At 39.9% G+C, this 23,035-nt stretch overlaps 1 protein-coding gene across 2 annotated transcripts; it reads right to left on the reverse strand.

Moving 5' to 3' along the window:
* Positions 1-2,303: 2,303 nt before the first annotated feature.
* Positions 2,304-11,195, reverse strand: shox (shox homeobox). Of its 2 annotated transcripts, none has more exons than XM_072444881.1 (6): positions 10,672-11,195; positions 9,279-9,487; positions 6,782-6,839; positions 6,481-6,569; positions 4,269-4,481; positions 2,304-3,962 (listed from the first exon to the last, which is right to left on the reverse strand). In XM_072444881.1, the coding sequence occupies exons 1-6, from the start codon at positions 10,916-10,918 to the stop codon at positions 3,873-3,875; spliced, it is 906 nt and encodes a 301-aa protein (XP_072300982.1). In that variant the 5' UTR covers positions 10,919-11,195; the 3' UTR covers positions 2,304-3,872. The 2 variants fall into 2 exon arrangements, with proteins under 2 accessions (XP_072300982.1, XP_072300983.1); XM_072444882.1 differs by having other exon boundaries at positions 6,481-6,590; positions 10,672-11,190.
* Positions 11,196-23,035: the final 11,840 nt, after the last annotated feature.

Consider the following 23,035-nt stretch of genomic DNA (forward strand, 5'->3'; position numbering starts at 1 on the left):
ATTTCGCTGCTCTATTCTTGACCAATAACCATGGCAAGGCAAGTTTATTTGTAGAGCACAATTAATACACAAGGCAATTCAAAGTGCTTCACACAACAGGAAAAAAATGCATTCAAATCACAACGAAATTGTGAAGACCATCAACAATTTTGAGAAGCCCAGCTTCTTTGGGCTTTACACAAATAATATGAATTCAAATGGAATTTAATATGTTTTTTTAATCACTAGAGATGTAATTTGTTTTACTCTTTATATTCTCAAAAGGTCTATAGTATTGTTGAATTAGAATCAGAAATATCAGAGATCAGATTATGTTTTATTGCTCTTATCAGTGACTAGCAAACTAGCCATTTGCTTTGGTGATGTGGTGCAACATGATAATAGTAAAATAAAAACTACAATAAAATAAATGCAAGCAAAAATGTAAAAAAGAGAAAGTGAAAATCACTGTTGCACGAATTAAAAACAAAATATAGTAACCCTTGTGCTGCAGCATTGGCCGGTTAAGAAGCAGGAGACTCAACAGCAGCTGCCACGCGCTCACATTTGACCCAATCAAAACCTTTTCCTCATAGAGCCTTTGTTGCAGAACACTTTGTAACAAGATATTTTTTTAAGTTGGCCTATGCACCATTTGATTTGAGTGTGTGTGTATATGCAATTAAGCATGTAAGACATTGGGGGAAAAAAGCTTCCAAGAGTTGTTGCTCCATTATGAGTTTCATTTAAAAGAGCAGGTCAAAAATTCAGACACACATAACAATAAATCCCGACATAACTTTTCTTCAAAACTCCCTCCAACTATTAATAAATGTGAGTGAAATTGTAAGTTGTGGCCAACATAAATAGTTTTATGAGGCTGAACTTGTTGACAAAGCAGGCATGGCTCATTGGGGCTTGATGGATGGTTGTGTGTGCTGTGCTAATTATTAGTACACATAAAAGGATGCTGTTATTTCCAGGCCCAGCCCAGCAGCAGCAGGCCCCAGCCGAGGGGTCACCATCAGTCTGCGACTATATCACTCAATCTTGATGTATGAGCAAAGAGGTACAAATTAAACGGGCTTCGACCTTCTGGGGGTACTGCACTCAACAGGATGCCATTTGGGCTAATTCCTGCATGGGGTCCAGACAATAGGCCACTATACCACATGTGTAATTACTGCGTGTACACACATCTGGAATTAAGCTTTCTGTGGGAGTTAATATGCTGAAAAGAAGGCTATTTTGGATTTAGTATGTGTGGCCACAATGAGTGAGGGTATTTGTGTGTGTGAATAGTGGAGCTGGAAAGAGAAGCGCATATATTTTCACTCAAGTATATTACAAAATGTTATGATTTAATTATTCTGAATAGGCTGTGTAAATATTATTAGAAGTGCATGGTATTGCCTATAATGTTGTAGTTGTAAATGCACTATTAGTAGATTCTCGAGCAGTAGAAACACTGCTATTACCAACAGATGCAGCTGCTCGTCCGTATAGTGTAATCAGAAGTTGTGATCGTAAAGGAGTAGCAGTATAGCCTCTACTTTAACTTAAAATAAATGATGTTCCCTTTATTTACACTTAAATACCACAACACGAAAGTAGAGAACTCTTCATCTCCACAGCTCTTCAGATATTCAAATAACTTCCATCCACCTGGTCACTTTTCTTAAACAGCCAGCAGTCGGTGTTATGGCTGTTCCATTTTCTGGGAGTGGGTCAGATTTTGAGGAGTTGTGCAGGTTCATCATCCAGTCTGTTGCTATTGATCCACAGAGTTAGACCCACATGAATTCACTCCTTACTTGTTAAGCAGTTATAAAGTTGTAATTGACCATTCTTCTGAAGTATTGCAATTGCAGTTCAATTTGTTTTAAAATCAAGTTTCAGTTCACAGCAAACATTTTAACACATCCATGAGCAGAAATGTCTGAGAAAAGACAAATATAAACTGCCAAAACTTTTACAAGAATCCCATGCAGTGATTTATAAAGGCTTAAACTTTAACAGGGTACGATTCCCCCCTTAATTAGACCAGGAATATGTGGTTGTTTGTATTGGATTATTGCCCAAAAATCTATTACCGATTTGGTAATTGCAGCAATTCAAATAGCGATTTCAATTGTTGTGCAGCCTCAATTTACAAACACTCATTCACAATGTATTATCTCTGAGTTTTCGCATTCTTCTTATATTAACATGCTATATTCATATTTTACTTGTCAAACAAAAATAACTAACCCTTACGTATTTATAATGAGTGTGAGAAAAACACACAAAAATATTGTGATGGGTCAAGTATTCGGAAACTCACGTACAAATATTTATAACTTTATTGATAGTTTACTTGTACAAGATGTACATTCATATTTTGTGAATCAAAAGGGGAAAACAAATGATACAATGGTTTATGTTTAAGCATGCTTGCAGATGAAATGGTCATTACTTTGAATGGGTACAACGAATTCCATGGAGTATTGTTCAATTCAACCATCCCTGAAATGTCTGTAAACGTGGACACGCTACATTATAGGCCGACAATGCACTACAGCCACACCCCCTAATTTATATTCAACACTTAAAATAACATACAAAAATAAACGCAAAGCCATGAAAAAATGTACACTTGTAGTTCAACTATTTCATCTTTCATAAACTTTCAAACAGATCAATAAATAAAACACCAATATGTTTAATTTAAATGGAGACATATAAACAATTCTAAATGGAAGTTGTTTGGACATGATTTGAATGATGCAGACTTTATCCACATGGTCAGCGCAGCTTGAACATCAGAAGCAAATCATTGTATAATTGAGTTTATCTGGTTTGGAACTATTTAGTAAAGTACACTCTGAATCATTGGAAAACTCAAGAATGACATGTGACATATAACATGCAAGATCATATTGTAAACAACGGTTTGGCTTGGGTTACAGTGCTAATTGTATTTCTAAAAATGTTTCACATACCCTAAATATCCGCAGCATCCAAAAGTGTGCTCAGGTTTTCCTCGACAAGCAACAAAATGTACCTGAAGTTCAGAAATCTGATTCAAAAAAGGCTTGGCACCTGGTTTTAGCATTTTTCTGCAGCAAAATATACACTTGGTGTGTTTTGCAAAGAAATTTAACACTCCAAAAGTGCCTGAAAATAATGATCATCATTGGGTTTTATTATCAAGGATTAACTGCTTTGTTTTTACTTTTAGCTATTTACAGTATTGCACTTAAAACTGCACACCATTGCATTTCAGTTTGACTGATGCATTCTTCAGAATTAGAAAAAGAAAACATGTATTTAAACCCTTTATCCAAGTTAATGTCCTTTTTGAGGATCACATGACAATATCAAACCCCTCCCTCCTTCAATTAGTAAAGTAGTATCCGCATGTAGTGCCATTTGTAAACACCACATACAAGAGCCGAAGTGCAAAGGTTTTCTTCACTTCTTTACCCAGGACACAACACAATTAACAGAGAGCAATGCCGTGAGGAGGAGTCCTGTCTTCCCCTCTGCCGCACACTGAACAAAAAAGTTGTTGCTTTTTTTCGTCCATCAGGAGGAATATCAAACCATAATGAGAGCATTCACTTTGTAGCTTTAGCAGAGTGGAGAGCGATGGCAGTGTTAAAAACAGCTTTATGTCGGGCGGGACAGAGGGCAGTCCCAGCGGTCCTCCTTTAGAGCTCATGCACTCAGCAGCAGCAGGGAACACAGTGGTTGGAGACGGATATGGCCTTTTTAACACAATTTTCTGTTTTGTATTTAGTGAGTCGGGGTGTCTCGGAGAAGTGGTGGTGTGTGTTTTCCCCATGCTTAACCCCTCTGCACTGTCAATATGGCGGCCTGGTTAGGTTTAGTTCTTCAGGTGTGGGCCGGCCTCAGACAGACATCCACATGTGTTTGTACGGTCCAGGGGATGTGAGCTGTGCCTGGAGTGGACTGAGCCACTGGCCCCGCAGAAGTCCTGCCTGTTGGGCAAAAAGTACAAGATGATTTCATTGGTATTTCATTACCGTTCTCTACAAGTGGTTTGTTTTGGCAGCTGGTTTTGTGACAATTTTGGCTCCCTCCTTTTATTTTCTTCCTTTTCTGTTCCTCCCCCTTCTCCCCTTGTGTCTGTGTCCTCTCTTTCAAGCTCACTCAGTGTTTTTGTTTAGTTTAGTTTTAGCTGTGAGTAGCCCTTCATAGGCCAGTCTGGTGTGAGAGGGGCATCAGGCGAGCGGAGGAGTGGCCCGCTGGCATCAGAGTCCCAAAGCCTCCGTGTGTTTCCTTGCCTTGAGTCGCAGGTCAGCGATACTGGAGTTTTTGCTGTTGCTTTTGGCTGCTGCTGCCACCGCCGCTGCTGCAGAGGCCGAGTCTGCAAGCGAGGCGATTGGTAGTCCGAAAGGAGGGGGTGGGAACATCAGGTAGGGGGCATGTGCTGCCAGGTGAGGGTGCAGGTGGGGGTGCGAATGTGTGACTCCGTCCAACTGCAGCTGCGCCTGGACCTGCAGACATACACAGTTAGAGCTCTGCCTTCAGCCAGAACACAGCATTTAGGTTTCCCATGTGACACTATTACCACGGCCCTCACATTCTTCCCCCTCAGAGCTGGTGCCTACACACTGTTTTCTAACTAAACAGATCAGGTACTCACAGCTCCAGCTCTTTATTATGTCAACCATTCTGAAACTTAATGAATCATAGATTTCTCACACACTCCACTTCCAGTTTCAGCGCTTACATTCTTTTAAGATCTATTACAGATTTGTTTAATTCTGACTGAAGTTATACTCTTGAAAATATGCGGTCTTGTTATTCTGATTATGCATCAAATTGCATAAATAAACAATTTTGCACTGCACAGATATTCAATATTGAAATGTGAGTTATAAATATTAATTCAGACATATCCCTGAGTCAAGTGGAAAGGACTTTAAGAAGCATAGATCCATCTTCACAATCTTGACACTTACTTTATAAGTCATTAAAAAGGAATTCTCTTCAAATAAAGAAATGGGGCCATTTATCTGGCAATAAAAACAATATTTAGTAAATGTTAAGCTTAGACAATGCTTGCTTTTGAAATGGGTTTGTTTTTTTCTTTAAAAATAATACTTTTGAATGAAATGGAAAATAGAAATAGAAACCACAAATTGCTGATGTTTAGCTCTGCATCCAAACCGAACCTCCAGCAGAGAATCAAGTAACTGAATACAGCTGTCGTTTCCACGTGCATGCGTTAATAAAATGCAAACTGCACTGCACGGGAAACTAAATTAACTTTGTGAAACTTGATTTGGAGTGTAATTTTAATCTGGGCTGAATGTTATCTGCCCCGACTGAACAGGTGGTGAACATTTGAGCTTTATTTTTCTTATTTCATTCACTCACCAAGTGCATATTTATTGCTTTGTTGGAGTGTGTTTGACACCAAAGGCAGTCACAAAAGCGCATTTTCAACATTTCACTCATTGAGATGCAAGTCATACCTCGGCACCAACCCCTTCCATTTTTCCAATGACTCGCATTATATTTCTAACATTGCGTTCTACCACTGCAGCGTGTCTGTATGCAGGCCTCCTCCCCTGCCAGAGCAGCTCAGTGCCAATATGCATCAGCGCCCACTCCATTCTGCGCTTTCATCATCCCTTTTATGTGCTCGTGCCTGCCGCTCCATTGGCTTAATTAGGCCATTGCTTTTCACAGGGGTCAAGCATACAACAGTGCATGCAGGATGTAAAAAGGAATATATCACTAGATCAAATTCCCAGCCACCTCCTTGTCCTGTCCAAACATGCGACACAGCCTGATCTGACCTCAGCCATGCACGAACCAGGTGAGAAAAGTGTTGTAAGGTCCACCATAGGCTCTTTAGCACACTCTTGATAGTATTATATGTTGATAATATGAACAAGAACTTCGAAAGGACTAATTTACCGGCTTTGGGCAACAAGACCAGTTCCAAGTGGTAAATAAATGTATGGCAACAAACAGGAGGAAAACATCGAGTGTGAATTGGTGAGGAATCTGGTTATCCTAATGGTGAGGCAAGGAAGCTAAATCCATCAAAAAATAGTAGTTTAAAAGTGTAGAGGTATATGTGTATAGGAAATAATGTTGACAGCTAAGATTAAGCTGCAAAGTTATTTTTATTATAATGTACATTAAAATGATCAAATACAAATGTTTACTCTTTATTACAGTCTTTTGTTACTATAATTTCGTAGAGGTAAATAGATTTTCCCTAAAGCATGAATAGTTTTGGGGCAGAACTGTACGTAAAAATAGCAGCTCCTGTTTGACATTTCGCTCATACTATTTTTTGTTTCAGTTTCAACATTTACAGGTGCTGAGTTATCATTTTCCTAGCAAAAGGCCACACAATCACCGGGTGTATTTTAGACAGTAAAATTTGCAGTAATCCCCTCTATAATGATCTCAACTACTCAATGTTTAGGTGTCAGTAGCCGTGTCACATTGTAGCAATAAAGGAACATGGCCTACCTGTTGGAAGGGCATCCGAAGGGCACCCATATTGACATAAGGAGCCACCCTGCAGGCGTCTAGGTGACTGCCACTGCCCAAAATAACACCTGGGGAGAAGGGAAAGATGTCTGTCAGACAGCCAGACAGTTGTTGTTATGTGAGATGAGGAGGTCACAATTTTCAACATATATTTGAAAAAAAGAAAAAAAACGGTCAAGTATACTGTCAGAATTTGAAAACTGAAATAGGCCTAAAAATGACAAATCTAATAATAAACTGACTTAACATGTGCAAGAAAGAAGAAGAAAGTGACATTTACCTTTGTGCATCTGGTTCTCCTGTTTTCGACATTTTGCTCTTCTGTTCTGAAACCACACCTGAGGAAGGAAAAAATGAATAATTTTAGTAAAAATAATGATAAACCAATATTATTATATATTTTTTTAATTGACAGATACAAACAGTTTGAACTAATATTATAAGCCAATTATTATTTTTCTTTGAATGCATATCCTATACTTGAATTAACAACCAAACAATAACGTAACAATAGAAAGTTCATCATTCAGAACAATTGCGGTTAAATACAACGTTCTTTATATGTATTTTAAAATAGTTTAACAATAAAATAAATTGTGCTATCATTGCATCAAAACACCATTGAAATCATGCCCGTTAATTGGACAGTCATTTCTCAAAGACAACTCCTCTCTTTTCTTAACCAAGCTCCTATTTGTTGCGCGTCTTTGAACGTGCTGCCTGCTCTTCTCTGCTGCAGGCTACGGCCCTATTGTTAATCATCATCAACCTAATTTGCGTCGGTGAATAACATTATCTCCCCTCCCCTTCGACCCCGCGATGATTAGCGGCGACTGGGACCACAAAGGGCGCCTGCTGATGACGGTGCTGACGGCGATGACGATTCGAGATGATGCCATGAAGCCATATTTAACGGCGAGGGGCACGAGCGACCGTAAAACGTTTTTTATCACGCGTTCTAATGATCACGTGGGAGGTTTTGATTAGAGTTGTCTGTCAAAACATGAGATAATCCAGACTTGGACGTGATGACTGGGAGAGGTGTGCGTGAAGGCCTCTACACGCTTTACGTGATTTCAGGCTGCAACAGGGAATATAGAACCGAGTGATTTCACTTTACTCAATATATAAATCAGAGCATATTTATTCAAATTGATGCTTCACTTTTAAGGACGGATTCGTTTTTTGTTGAATATTGGTTTGCAACTTTAATTGTTTATGTTGCCGTAGTTATTAGGCCACTATTATTTACTAAGCAATTATTATTATTATTATTATTGTAATTATGCTATTATTATTTTATTCTTATTCTTATCATTATTCTTATCATTATCATTATTATTATTATTATTGCCACTCACTAACGACTGTTAAAGCACTGTTGTGAGGCGTGTTATTGGCAGGTGATCGTTTTACATGACGGTAACCATTCACATAATAAATCAGGTCTGTATTAGCCGCACCGGATCAATTCCAATTACGCGCCAGTATGTTAAGCAAAGTGAACTACACTGGTTCAGACAGTTATTTCTTCATTAAGGGCCACTCAATGATGCGCTTCACAAATACCCTAATCTCATTTCCTTTTTGATTTTTTATTAGAGACAGTGAATAATGACATTTAATTTAGCAGTGCGCCAGAAACCCAGTGATATTAGTCCTAACCAAATTACTGCCTGCTCCTCACCAAGCTCTCATAACTTTCAATTAGATTCATTGACAGCTGCTCCGAGCGCGGGGTTTACAGCCTGCTACAACAACTCGTACAGGCCACTATTCTGTGAAGCAAGACCAAAAAAAAAAACCTGTAAAACCTTTCCCACGCTCCACCTTTTTAATAGCTCTTTGTTTGCGAGGACGCGGCACACTTTCTCCCGGACACTTCACGCCCTTGTCAAGCCTCTGTAGCACCAGCAATGAGCCTATAACACACGCGTTCAACTCAAGTCTTGATAATTGCGCGTGTCCAAAGTGCACCCTGACAATACAGTGTGCTCCACGTGTCAATCGCTGCGGCCATGAAGCGCAATATGATGGCTTTTATTCATCCTATTATGGCCGAACAGCAGCAGAGTTGGTCTGCAATTGAGTTATTTCTAATGCGTTTTTATGGGGACACTACATCAAGCCAATGGCAGATATTACAAAGAGAATGAGAAGGGATACGAGTTGACATAAGAGCGCGTCCCCTCCAGCAGCTTTTCGGGCTCTTCATTCATTTTCATCAACGGGTGGCAGTCTGGCCCCTAAGGCTGGTGATGAAGGGAGTGAGTGGGCCTATAAACTCCAATAGGGGATAACTAGTAGTAGAGAAACTTATTACTTAAATGCATCAACGATAATATGTTTAATTTATTTATCCGCAGAGAAAAAAATAAACCTGCGCAATTATGCTCTTGGTAATTTATATTTACAGAAAAGCCAGAAATTACGCACATTAGTCAAATAAATATCATTAGAATCTAAAGACATTAGACATTTACTAAAACGTTTAAATATTAGCCTTAAATAAATTATAGACGTGAGAAAGGAAACACACACGTGCGTCTGTAGTTTTAAAGATCGTGTTAAGTTGGAACATAAAAAGCTATATTTATTTTTAAGGAGTGTATTAGACAGAATCTGAATCAGATCATGTTTGTTGTCATTGTCAGTGAACAAAATACACAGGCTCTGAACTTGCTTTTGTGTTACATTATGTTAAACTCCTCATATCTGCTTAGAGTCAGGATAAAGGGTGGCTGAGCATGTGAACACCTTTAGTGGACAGGACTGACCTGGACCCTGGCCTCGGAGAGCCCCAGTCTCTGGCTCAGCTCTTCTCTCATGAACGCGTCCGGATAGTGCGTCTCATCAAACAGCCGCTCCAGCTCGTTCAGCTGCTCCAACGTGAAGTTTGTGCGACTCCTCCTCTGCTTCAGCTTGCCTTGTGCGTCCTCGTCCTCCGATTTTACGTCTTCCTTTTTCTCCTTACACTCGTATATCCCTGCCAGGGCGCGCGTGTTGAAAAGAAACAGAATGCGTGTTAAAAATGTTGCACAGAAACAAACACTCAGCCATTAGTAACCACGTTCTCTCTGGTCTATAATGGGCCCTCCTTGGGGCCTGGGGCCTGGCATTATGGCAACAAACAACAGTCTACACCGGCTACACACTGACTACTCCTGCAGGCCTTCTGACAACTGCCTGTCTCAAGCAGAGCAATATCAGTGCCATAAGTGGAGCAGATCAGTCAAAACAAAGCATGCTACATTTACAGAATGAAATACACACAAATAGACCGGACCTAATTATTCTGCTGCGACAGTGGTGTATTTTTGGTTACAAGAAAAGACTGGAGAAACATATGTATTTTTAGCTTTTTACACAAAAGCGCACTTAATTTACGCGCAGAGCTGCCACCGCACGCTGTATAGGATTTTTTTATATATGGTGTCTGTGTTCTTAGTAACACAGTGACAACTAACGCAATTAAATACCATGTGCGCACAGATTCTGCAGTTTGTCCAAGTCCACATGCTAAAATCTCCAAAATTTAATTAGACGTAAAAATTGCGCATACGATAATCAGCAAATAATTGTATACATTTGCAAATATAAAGGTTTTGCCTAAAATATTTCATGGTATTCAATTATTATAGATGAAACTAATTGGTAGCCTAATGCTCACATTCTCTTAGACTATTTACTATAGGCATTCTAATATTTTTAACAAATTAATCAAGGGCAAATTACGGAGCATTTAACCATGCACTACTTTTCTTGTATCTTTGTGTGTTGCATTATTTAACTTGCCTTAAGGTTTCCCTCTGTCTGAAAAACATTTAACCTTAGCTTAGTGAAGCACACGAGTTTAAATATCTTAAATTAAATAAAACATGAAATATTGTCTATTGGGACACATGCCTAAGTATTCATCAATCTAAGAAAATCTATGTTCTTGATTATTTCCCTCAGAACCCAAGACTTTTAATTACATTTACACCTGAATTAAAATGTCAACTGGGTTTTACTGATAGTTTCTAATTGAAAAACAGCACATGTTCACATTTCGGTGCGTAAAAGTTGAACTAAACAGTGTCTGCGCGCACATTCACCGGGCTGGTTCTTTTGTCTGACGGCGCGTAAAACCCTGCACACAACACAACACACTTCTTATGCATGTCTTACCCTCTGTCGCCCTGGAACCATTAAAGTCCTTGAGTTTATCTTTCTCCAGCTCAACGTGATCCTTGAACAGATGCACGGGGCAGTGGTTCGTGTCTGTTATGTCCTGCAGGTTGCTGTCCGGGCTGCCCAGCTCCCTCGCCCTCGTCAAGCCGCTCTCCAAAACTTCCCTGTACGTGATACTCTCTTTAGTGCTCTCCTTGCTCTTCTGATCGAACGATTTCGACACGAACGCCGTAAGTTCTTCCATGACGAACACGTCGACTTGTGGCGCGCTTCGGTCGGTGCCTCTTGTCCGCAGCGGTCCTTTCTGGTACACGGGGAAATCCACGATGAAGTTGGACGGGAACACCTCAAGGAGCGAATGCGGGTCTCGGGTCTGCGTCTCGAGCCGTCTTCTGTCCGCCGCGTGCCAAGCTGTGCCGCGCGCTGAGCTGCTGCCTTTTTTTGGGGGGGGCCGAGGAAGAAAAGATGGAAGGGGTGGAGAGGAGGTGAGATCACTCCTGCTGTTGTGACTGTGTATTTGAGAGCACACTATTTATACACGGCCGCCTCGCAGCCCCCTCCCCTCCGCTTTTTCCTATCTCTGCGTCTTGTGCAATTACAGGCCGCCTCGACTTTGCAGAATTCAACTTTCACCAGGCTTTTTCTTCTTCTTATTCGTTCCTCAGAAATCAATGGTGGAGCTGATGGAGGCGGTTAATTGAATTACGAGGTCATTAAAATGCCTCCACTGTGGCTTGCGCGCTCCTCCTGTGAGGAGACCGTGCGTCTGTTACCTCTAATTAATTCTGCCCAAATGTAATTAATGCGATTAGAGCCATTGATATACGCAGCAGCTTTTTTTTGTTTTTTTTGTTGTTGCGCTCTCAGCAAAGGTTCAAAATAATCAGACAAGTGCAAAATATTCTCATCACCAACAGTTTAAAGTTTGAAAACTATTAAATACAAGAACAACGTGAATTTATATCTGGATTTGAACTAATTTAAGTGTTGGCTACAAATGCTGCCACGCACCATATGGCCTAAATAACAGTACAGTGTTTACGCGGTGTAAAAAAATATACTTTTTGCATAAGTCCGTGACTTTGTTGGATCCGTGACTTTAATTTGGCAAACCTAGAAATACATTTAAAATGTGCTTGTGAAAATGAATACTATATTTCTCTACATATATTGTGTCGTACACGAACATTTTTTTTTTCATAATAAGACCAACATGTAAAATGCCCTTTCTCCATCAGACAACATAAAACATAGAGATTGACTCCATTCCATTCATGTTAAAATTCTAAATCAAATGGACTGATGGCAACGTGTCCATTTATAACATTTTATTGCTGTAAGTGAGCATCACGGAGAGTGTTCTAAGCCCGGCCCGTGAGCACAGAAGGCCGGTGTGCGCGTGTCCCCAGGGTGCTGCCTGCGCCCCGAGCGGCCCACCGCCACCGCTGCTGCCGCTACGCGCTGAACGCCTCATATCTCAGCGCTTTAATGACTCGCTCTGATGTCGCTCCATTTATCAACGAGGCAATGGCGCGCGTGCGCACCACGCGCGCACCACGCACGCACAGACAGACGCGCCTTGTGCCATGAACTGCTCCTTTTGTCGCTTAATGGACGCAAATCCGCTTAAAGACACCGAGCTCGCGTGCATCCACGAGACTCAACAATAAGACGCTAACAAAAGAAATCAATCCAATTATATCAGATATCAGCATCAAGATCTTCCAAAACATTTGTAATCATTTGATGGATTTTGATAGCATGACTTTTTTGGACTTAGGCCTATTATTGGTGACGGTGCAGCATACATTTTAAATGGGTGCAAATGTAGGCTAAATTAATTAGGCCTATAGCAGAGGCCATGCCTAATGTAAATACCCATTTAATACCTCTTTGCCGAATTTCATCATTTTACAAAACGAGAGTTTATGTTTACTTTGCACATTCAGATGTATATTTTCGTGCCCTTGCTCACACGTGGCCAACTGCGGGAACCGATGAAGGAACAGTAAATCCAGGAGGGATGCTTACCTCTTCTCTCTGTCGTTTATTGTTGAGCTGAAAACATCTCTTAAAGGGCCCTCAATCATTTTTTTTTTCACTTGGCTTTCGTTACACACGCAATGACGCCACGCCTCCTAATCTGCTCCACAAAAAATGCCTCCCATAATGCATTAATTATGCAGACCAGTCAAATTATTCAAATGCGTTTTCTTATGTTTCATTTTATTTTTTTTATTTTTTTGTTGAAATAATTTGTCAGAGAATTGGGAATGTATACATTTTATGATGCATTTTTAAATAGCCACAACTTATCTTCTTCTTCTTTGCCAGGAAAAATGTAAGCTTTACAAACAAGTCAATTTTGTTTATGTGGAAAATTTAAAATCTGTTCTGAATCTGAACCTTTTGGCCATCCTCTGAGCCGTAACCACTTGTGTCCACTCTGTCCAGCGTTGAGGAATCTCTTCTGTACCTGCAAGTGAAGGCTGTGAGACATTATCAAGACATCAGCGTGGTTAAATGAGTCTGCCCCAGAATAGGAGCATAGACACCGCACAGAGGAGAGGGAGGGGCGGAGCTGTGAGGCTGTGGGGAGTGCTCTGCAGCAAGGAAAGACTCATCCAAGGCCTAAACCATGGGTCAATTTTATAATAATATGTTTGAACACTAGACATGTTCCAAATTTTAAAGAGCGGTCATAAATGTACATTAAGCTGTTGGACATTTGCCTGGATTTTGTCTATTTGTTCAGCTGCCAGTACTATAGATAACTTTTTAATGTGAAAATAATTGGTGATTTATGAATTCATTAAGATATACTCAAGAATGGAAATACTTAATAGAGTGTACAGATTGCTTGCAAAACATTTCTCTCTAAATGCACAAAAATGTATTGCAGATGTGATTATCTAAATGTTATACCAGGCCCCAACGGTTCAAAAATGTAACTTAAAAAAACATACATCCATGCTACGCAAGATTGTAATACAATTTCTATGAGAATAAAGCTTATTTTTCCACTATCTTCAAATATCATTGCATAGCACTGTGGGGACCAAGAGCCACAGTAAAATGCAATAAAGCCATACACTTGAATTTGATTGTGTGACGCTGCGATGCTGTACAGATGTGATCCAATTGAATTCTTCCAGTGGTAAAAGAAAGTGTGTGGGGAGCTTTTTTGATAGTTGTGTTAATGAGAATGATTGTGTTTGTTTAGCACAGTCCCCTGGCTTGTCTGCAGGGCTCTGGGATCTCGCAGTTGTTCCTCTGTGTCTGGTGCCTTCATTTGGACCCTTTTCTCCAGAGCTGCAGCGGTCCACAGAGACTACAGCCTGCTCTCTTTTTCAAAAATGCATCGTCTGCCATCCAAATGAGGCTTTCGGGGCAAAGGATGAGAAAAAAATAAATAAATGAAAATACCAGAATATGTTGAACATTACCTCGCACTCAGCTGGGATGTTTTGGGAATATGTTTTATTTTTTTGGATTGTTATTTTTCCTTGTGTATTCTCTAACTGCTGTCTTCCCACAGGGCACCGGGGCCTCCACTTAGGGAAAAAAATATACAGAAGGCATGAAATTGACATTATGCTCCCAAAAGCAGAGCAGATTTGCAGGGGAAACACAGTAGCCCTCTGACAAAGCTTGAGAAATCAAACACTCTATGTAATTTGTTTTCCCCTCATTAATTACCATCTTAAAGCAACTTAATTTTACTGAAGACAAAGAAAACATAAGCATTTTACCAGCCCTCTTATAGGCACTGCGTTCTTACTTATGGATGTGTCCCCCGGGGGAGATGCAACAATTTACACAAATCAATAGTGTTCAAATAATTCATGACTGATCACATGGTATTTTAGCTCCCGATACTGGCAGTAGAAACTCGTGTTTTGCTTGGCTCCCAGAGGGCAACATGAAAGAGCAGGCGAAGAGGCGGAGAGAATTGGGAATGGAACTGGAAAAAGGAGCGCATGAGGATAATAGGAGGACATTGATCATTTGGCGCAGCTGAAGACGACCGAAACCTGCGCGTACAAGCTAACAAGATGCATCATTTATACATTATTTAGATGCGTCTGGGCCCATCACTACGGTTCTGTTACATCAGGTTTGCATCAGCGGCTTTGGAAGGGACAGCGAGGCTAAACCTGAAACGAAAAATGAGACTTTGCTATAATTTTCTTTGCAGCAAAAAATATAAGAAGAATAAACCACAACTAGCAAAACACTCTGTTTTGTTCTTTTGAAGCTTTTGTGCGTTGTGGAATATAATAAATCCTCATTATGGTCAGCAACTTGCTGGAAGATATTCATTTTATAACAGTTACATTTCAATGGTTATATTTCCCCAATAAACCATGCTTTTTTTCCTCTAAATTATGCTATTTTTGGCTTTCATTTGTTGGGTAAAACCTATTACACATTTATAAAGAATGAATATGTAATTAACTATAATTTTCTTTTTTGAAAGTAAATTCATGTTTTTGGAGTGATATTTTGTTATAGTTTAAATAAGCTTGAACCTCATCTAATACTTGACATTACGCAGTCCTGTCTTGTCCGTTTGTAGTTAGCGAAACATTTTAATTTTATGAAATATATTCACTTTACATAATGTGTGCAGACATTTAAATTCTATAATATAGTACATTTTTGGACAATTGCCATATTGTTATAAACATTGTTATTGATTATCTATAAGCTCAGGTAAAATATAGTAACTGATTGAATCACTCCAATGTCAATAGAATCTTCTACAAAGTTAGAAACACGATCATTTATGTTATATAAATGGTTACTATGACTGAGGATTCTTTTGCAATATCTATAGTTTTGTTTTGGCTTAACTGTAAAAAAGCCAACTACACTACTCTTAAGTAGAAATCATACCACTTTATTTTATCACCATAATTAACTTTAATAAAGCATGACCAAAGGCTTAATTAATAATGAACAAATGTTTTAATAAGATTCAGGCTTAGTAACTATCTAGGGATCAGGGTTAGGAGTTAGGGTATAAATTAAGTCATTATTAAGCCCGAATCATTCTTAAATAATGTATATGTTCATTATGAATTTAGTCTTTGTTCATGCTTTATTAAGGCTATTAAGAGTGCTTATTATAAAATGTTACTGATAATTTAATTACGTAAATTAACTGTACTAACACATACATTTATGCTGCTCTACTGTCAAATTAAATTACTTAGAATTGCCCATTCAAATAAATCACAACCACTACCATGAGCTCTGTTTTGCCCCTTTAAAGATATTGTGGGAATTCAGCCTGTAATTGATATTAATTCTGTAAATGTGAAGATGGATCCAGTTCCCTCTTGGCAGGGGGAACCATCCCACAGACATGTTAACAACGTCTTCAGAGACCAATAAGAACCATTTTACAATAAGTGTCTGTTTTAAGTCGCTGTCTTTTGTGTGTTGCACTGGTCTTGCCACAGCGGGCTATAAGGGGGTCCCTCTGGTGTGGCCATTTGAGTCAGACTGCCTTTTATAAAGCCATGTTACACTTTCTCAATCACACAATTAAAGCTTAGAGAAGGACTTTTCCGCTTGTGCAGAGAGAGACGGAGAAGAGCTGTGATTTATGTTGTGGCGTTGGAGGCACGAGGGCGTCCTTGATAGATGACTTCATTTTAATTAATTAACAAAGTGGAAGAGTGACAGAGGAGCGTAGAGAGGAGATGATTTGAGAGAAATAACAGGGAAGGAGAGAGGTAAGACAAAATGCCAGAGAGGATGGTATGTTCATAATAACTCTTGAGATATGTCTGTTCATAATCTTTAATTCATAAGTAATAGTGCATAGATGGCAAATTCAGCCAATAATTGAATTAAATACAGAATCATTATTTCTTAATATTTGTGAATGTGATACGTTATTATATATTTAAAGGTTTTATTATGGCTTGCTTCTAATGCAACTATCATCCTTTGTGACCCTCACTGAACCAAACATTTAAAAATACAAAGGTCAAATCTATTGGCATTCACTGGTTACTGAACACTAAACACAAATGTTAGTGCTATTTTTGGTTATGGGATGAAAAAAGTTTATGGATATAAATTTACAATGCATTTGTCACACAATTGTTTACACATTATTGCCTTTTAGTGAAAATTGCGATATATAAGACTGTTACTGCTATGTTGTTTTGGATTTGGGTCTGAAAGTGCAAAGTGGTATAGTCTCTGGAAACCTATAATGGGCTGCCAGTTTGTTCCTCTATGGGCCGCTGTAGGCAGAGAACAACTGTCAGTGTCCATCCATCCCCGCCTGTGCCATCAGTCCAGCCTGACGGGGATATGAAGCCTGTCTGAGAGAGAGCATCAATCTAATTATCTTTTAATTTATTTGACACACCTAAAGCATAGGTGCAGAAGCGCAGATGTTGTGCTCAAACGGTGTCATATTAGATCAAGAATTTAACAAATTCACAGAGCTGATTTATTTTCTTATAATTACATCAGCTCATCCATACGCCTGAGCTCGGATGGACTCAAACCGTCACATGACATGAATGGCTAATCAGTAAGTATTAGTGCGTGTTAACAGGCCTGGAGCGGAGAGAAGATTCCCCTTGCGATATTAAAGAGATAACACCACAGAAGAAAAAGCAAATGGCCCTAAGCCTCCAGCTATGCTCCCCTCCAAAGTTGTTTTCCTGCTAAATTAGCGGATTGACTAATGGTGTATAAATGCTGTTAATTATCTGTGCCTGTACCCCAAACAGTCGGCTCTGCCTGTAACTAATAAGAAATCAATTAGCTAATGAATTGGTCATTAAGTGAAAAGCTCATCTTGGCCGAGGTATTTTTAACGATTATTTTTTGCCTATGATCCTGGCTAATTGCCGTTGTCATACGGCTCTCTCAGCTTTCAGCATGCCTAATGAAGCTTCATTAGATCATAACTGGCACTCTTGGAAGATTCGCGGGCAAACCTGCTTCCCAATTATTTTTAATTGCCAGACATTCTGCACAAACAAGTGCCGGTGCACCTTGTGGAACAGGAGTGCTCGGACGCTACCTTCATGACTTCATTTGAAGCGATTAGAGCATGGGGCAGGGTCGCGCACACACTGTTGTCGGCTGCAGAATTAAAGAGGCTCTGCTCAAACTGCTGGGATCATTGTAGCGCTTCAGTTTTTCACTTTGATTTGGGACTAGGGGGAAATCTGCTTGGACCAGTTTATGACGGACCAATGCTGAGCGGTGTTTCCTCTAGAAATATGTTGGTTTGTTTGGTGTGGATGTGGAAAAGGTACTATTGGGTACTACTACAAGATAACAACAGTACTTATAAGCAGGAGCATTTTATTATAATCAGATATGGACAAAATTGGCAGGGTTACGTGAACTAAGAATGAGATGACATTTTTATGTGGATGGATGGACCTTTTTCAAGCAATTAAATGTACTCCTGAATTAAAGACTGTCTAACAAAAGCTCAGTGTAGTGTAGCCAGGGTGCTGAACTTTGCAGTTAACTGAATGGAAGCTTACTCTCTCAATGGTGCTCACACAACACATTTGTCACACAAGCGTCTCCCTCTGACTGAAGAGACTGGCAGATGTAACTCTGTCAATCCCCGTCATGAGATACAACTGCTCTGCGCACACATACAAACACTATAGTGTTGGTGTAATTACAAAGGAAATCAGAAAAGGTTTGATAACTTATTTACGATCATTTGAAAAATCAGAAAGGACAAACACATGGTTTGCTACATTATAGATCAGACAGGTTAGTGATAAGGCGTGTTATGCCCACAGTTTGACAAGTGTGACGAGCTCTCCAGATGTTGATCCATATTTAACAGCAACACCAACAGATTCACCTGAGGAACGTAGAGGTGCAGAGAAACTATGTAGATGGTTATAACGTATAAGTCTTTATTTAGCATTCCTCACCATATCCCAGCTCTGTTTTAATTTTTTTTCCCTTTTTCTTTTTAGCCTGTAGGCTTGGTCAGAGACTATTTCTTGTTGCTTGTTAAAGAAACAATTTCGTATTTAGTATTAAACTATACAAAGAGCATTACTTTACATTTTGTTCATTGTAAAATACAGCATAGATCTAAAATGCGAAGACAATTTTTTTCTCTTTTTTTCAGCAAAATAAAAAAAACTACTGCGACAAAATTGTACAAAAATACATACAAACTTGTGAAAGGCAATATATTTTACATTTCAACACAAAAAATCATTTAATTTAAATTTCAACAAGAAAAATTGCATGTCAAATACTTAAATTGTACTAAAAGAACGAAAAGAAAATAATTGTCTCTTATCTGTTTCCAAATCTTATAAAACAGTTGAAAACGTAAAGCTTGGAGGAACGAACACTCTGCAGACTCCACTCTGATCCCACAGCCGGACATGCTCTCATTCACACACTCAAATCACATTAGAGCAGTTCTAATTGAACTTTATGATGCAGTGGAGAGCATATGCTCATTGGGCCAATCAAATCAGCAGAAAAGCACACTGTAGGCCGGGGACCTGCCAGGACTGAAGCTGAGCAGTATGTGTGAGGACCGCACTCACTGTCCAAAAGCATTAGCGAGACAAAACGTATGAACATTAAAAAAAAAAAAGAATGACAAGACAAATCAGACCGATAATATCCAAACTCAAACCAATGGTAAACAGTGATAAAATAGCTGGAGGACACATAAACCTACTGTGAAAATGGGTGTGGAGAGTGAAGAGAGACATTCATATCATGGTTACACTTCTCTTTCTTGTACATTAACGCCTCAGTTAAATTCTGACAAAAATATTTAAACCGACGACAAAACCCAGTAAATAAACGAAAATCAGCCTCAAGATCACGGCCTGTGCTACAGCCGCTGCCTCACACCTTGCCCCCTGGTTTCCTCCGGTCATCTTTGCGTTTCCCACACATTGCGTCTGACAGTGGACCCTGTGGTGAGACGCTCCATGACCGGCCTTGATCCACGGAGCCGCTCTTAAGTGGAAAGGAAGTCGGATAGACAGCACAGACACCGGCCGTCACACTCAAAGGCAAACAGAATTTAGGCTTTCCTCTGCTACAGCTGCCCTTCTGACTCCGCGCTCCTTCATCATCATTTCATACATCTTACATGACGCATTAGAAAGGTCACTTGTTTGATTGTGAAAATGCATCTTTTTCATTTGTCCCTGGTTAAATATAGAATGAACACAAACCAGTCCATACATGAGGACATTTCTAACAACACAAGAAGCTAGAGAAGCAGCTACTAAACCATGTAAAACAGTGGGATGTCGCCCCTATGTGTCATCCCCAATCTGTCTGATCTAAATGTATAAGAATTGATGGTGCCGTCTACCAAATGCAGTTATGGTGGAACATGGTTTGTTTATTTAATGAAGCCAGTGTCACAGCTGATCTGCGTCCTTGCCATTGCAGGCGCTGGCAGGTGTTGGTGGCAGATTTCCTTCAAACAGGGCCACTGAATTAACAAATCGAATTAACATAACACTGGCGTTAGATCAGGGGTGCAATAGTCTCGCTCTCCGTCTCTTTCTCTCGCTCGCTCTCTCTCGGTGGCAGTGGTTCAGGTCTGTTCGGATGCGCCCCTCTTGTGTCCAGATGTCCCCACAGTGCCAGCATCTTCTGCCCAGAAAACACTCAACAGGCCTGAATTGAAATTTGCAGGACAAATGAAGGCCACGCACTGGACTCAAAGAAGTTGTAGTAGTTTGTAAATGCACTTGATTGTTTCAGTTCATGCCAAGGCCCATAAATGAAATGGTCTTTATGCTAACAATGGGTCAAAATGATCTATGGATTCAGTGTCCATAAGTTGATGAGAAAGGGGAGAGAGAGAGGGGTTTGTCCCGAATTGCAGTTCTTGTAAGCAATCATTTGTCGTGGCACTCCTCATCTCTGTGGGGTCGGTGAGATTTTGATGCATGTACTTATTGGTGTAAATAAGAGTGAATGGATTAAGAAACTAGTGGCAAGTAGACACTCCATTCAATCACGTGACACTCCCACACTTGTAGCAAATCTTTCCTGAAAATGGCAAGATGCGCTTAATGTGAGTGTGAGTCAAATGATCGTCATGTCGGTGGTCTGCACACTTGGTGTTAAGTTTTAAAATCGCAGAAGATTCTCTAGTGCTATTTATTGTGTAACAGCTGCAACTTTTGTCAGCGCTGTGGCCAGACTCCTCTCCAATGATGCTTTTTTACTACAAATTGTAAAACTGAATTTTGGGGCCTTAGGTTTCACAATGTGAAAAGGGTGATTGAGATGTGCTGAACCCGGGACAGCTATGGCCATAGTGAAGCCCTCCCTTGTTAATATGTTCATGTATTTTTAAAAAAAAGACAAAAATAACAAACAAATGGTCTTCAAAAAATAAACATAAATCATTATAGAAAATGAGTCTGTGTAATCCCTAATTTGTCCAGGAGTGTCCCATTGTAGAAAAAGATTCAGTTGTAGTCATCTAGACACTGTTTTTAGAAAAACAACTCTCATCCAAGAGTCCTTCTCAATCTGCGGCTCTAGTCTGAGAACTTGAATACTTAGCGTACTCTGAGTAATCCCTGCCCACAGGGCAGAGCCTCATGATAATAGCCTGTCCAGTTTTTGTTTTTGTTTACACAGTGAGTTTCACCTGAAACCAATATTCTTTGTTTACCCTGCCAGCCCTGTAATAAGCCATCCAAATCCTATTGTTATCTGGTTTCAACTCCCTAATCACGGATGAGTACCTTAAAAGCATGCTCAGGGCTGATGCCGCCCCAAGACTTCAAAATGCTGCAGTACACGGTCGAAAGATTGAACCTTAAACCTCAATTTCTGTTTAAAGAGGAATTATGTTGTTTTTTTACATACAATGACATAAGAGTCGAAACGGCTTGTTTTTCTAAAAACAGTGCACAGATAACAACAACTGAATCTTTTCTACAATTATAGAAAAAGAAAAGTTTATTTTTACCTCATTTATTTTGTCACTTTGTTGAGTGTCCAGTGAAAACACATGACATATAAACTGAAACAATATCTTCTTGCCTTAGACAAAAGTGAGAAGGACTGTGCAGTGGAGTAAATTTGGATCCTGCTGTTGCTGACGTTATGGAGCTGCATGGAAAGCAGGAGCGTCTAAACTGAGTGTAAACTGGCTGTCACAGTCACTTATGGCCCTCCCATCCATCCACCTGATGTTGTGGATGTTCTGGCAGCACAAACACCGCCTGCCCACTGACTGTCTCCCGGCGTTAACAACAGTTAGCAGCGTTTAGCCCTATTAAACAGAATATTAATGCATTCCGAATGAGACTAGCGAGCGCTATTAAAACCTCAAAGTGGGTGTGTATGCGGCTATATCAATTCCATTACCTCCATTTACCTCCGCTTTTATTCACTATTTGACAGGAGTAAACAAATAGCAAAGCGCTGGGAGAGAGCTGTACTTTCCTCCAAAACATAGCGCTAAAACCGATTGTGACGTTACATTTTCTAATCACCTTATCTCAACCAAGCAGTTTCTTTGCCAACTGCACTTCAATGCTTCTACCTGTCCAGGGGAAGCATCCATTTTGAAGGCACATGTCCAACTAAGTCTGCGTTAAACCCAGCTCTGTTAAATGAGGCTGGACACCGAAGCTCAATATGTAACGAATGACTGACATGAGCGGTGATGGGAAAGCAGAAAGAAGTTTTTTTCGTATTTATAACGATTTATTTCCAATACATATATGCTGCTTGACGGCCTTGGAGTTATGCTAATAGATGTGTACACTGACAGCCAATGGTGGAGTCAATCATAAACATCTCTTATCTTCTAATCACAAGCCAGAAGCGGCCGGGGATGCCTGCCTGACACGCAATGGCACAACACTGACAAACATAATGATCAACAACTTACTCCTCAACAAATATATGTGCTTCTAATGTAGCAGATCGCTCATGCTGGGTTTTCATTTCATTTAGATAGATTTAATGACAAAAAAAAGTGCAAATTAGGGGCAGAAATGAAAGTTTGGCTGGTTAACAAAGGAACACCAATTTCGTCAGAGTACTCTCCAATTCCCGCTGTTGAGACTTTGGGGCGAAACAGAGCGTTAGCCTCCCTAAGCTCTGTCCATTTCCATAAACGCTGGCGGCTGTCTCACCTATACACCAAGAAACACGGCTAGGCTAAATGCCCTGGCATATCATTTCCTTCTGCACCGCCACCTATTCTGGACCCAAATGTTCATTACCATGCAGCCTGCCTTGGGAGGAAAAAGAAGGGAGCGCGCGGCGACGAGTACAGAGCTGAGATCATTGACAGCTTGATGTGGTGAAGGTCAATTGAAATAACAGGTTT

The sequence above is a fragment of the Eucyclogobius newberryi genome, unplaced genomic scaffold (assembly GCF_026437365.1).
Source record: "Eucyclogobius newberryi isolate DKJ021-1_F unplaced genomic scaffold, fEucNew1.0.hap1 SCAF_14, whole genome shotgun sequence".
In the NCBI taxonomy this organism is placed as follows: Eukaryota; Metazoa; Chordata; class Actinopteri; order Gobiiformes; family Gobiidae; genus Eucyclogobius; species Eucyclogobius newberryi.

Bases quoted from the DNA above. Each gene is read 5' to 3' on its own strand.
- shox (XM_072444882.1), bottom strand. From the start codon at position 10,918: ATGGAAGAACTTACGGCGTTCGTGTCGAAATCGTTCGATCAGAAGAGC. The intron at 4,482-6,480 runs GTAGGCCATGTT...GTATGTCTGCAG, and splicing joins TTCGGATGCCCTTCCAACAG to GTCCAGGCGCAGCTGCAGTT. The intron at 3,963-4,268 runs GCAAGGAAACAC...TTTGCCCAACAG, and splicing joins TCGCTGACCTGCGACTCAAG to GCAGGACTTCTGCGGGGCCA.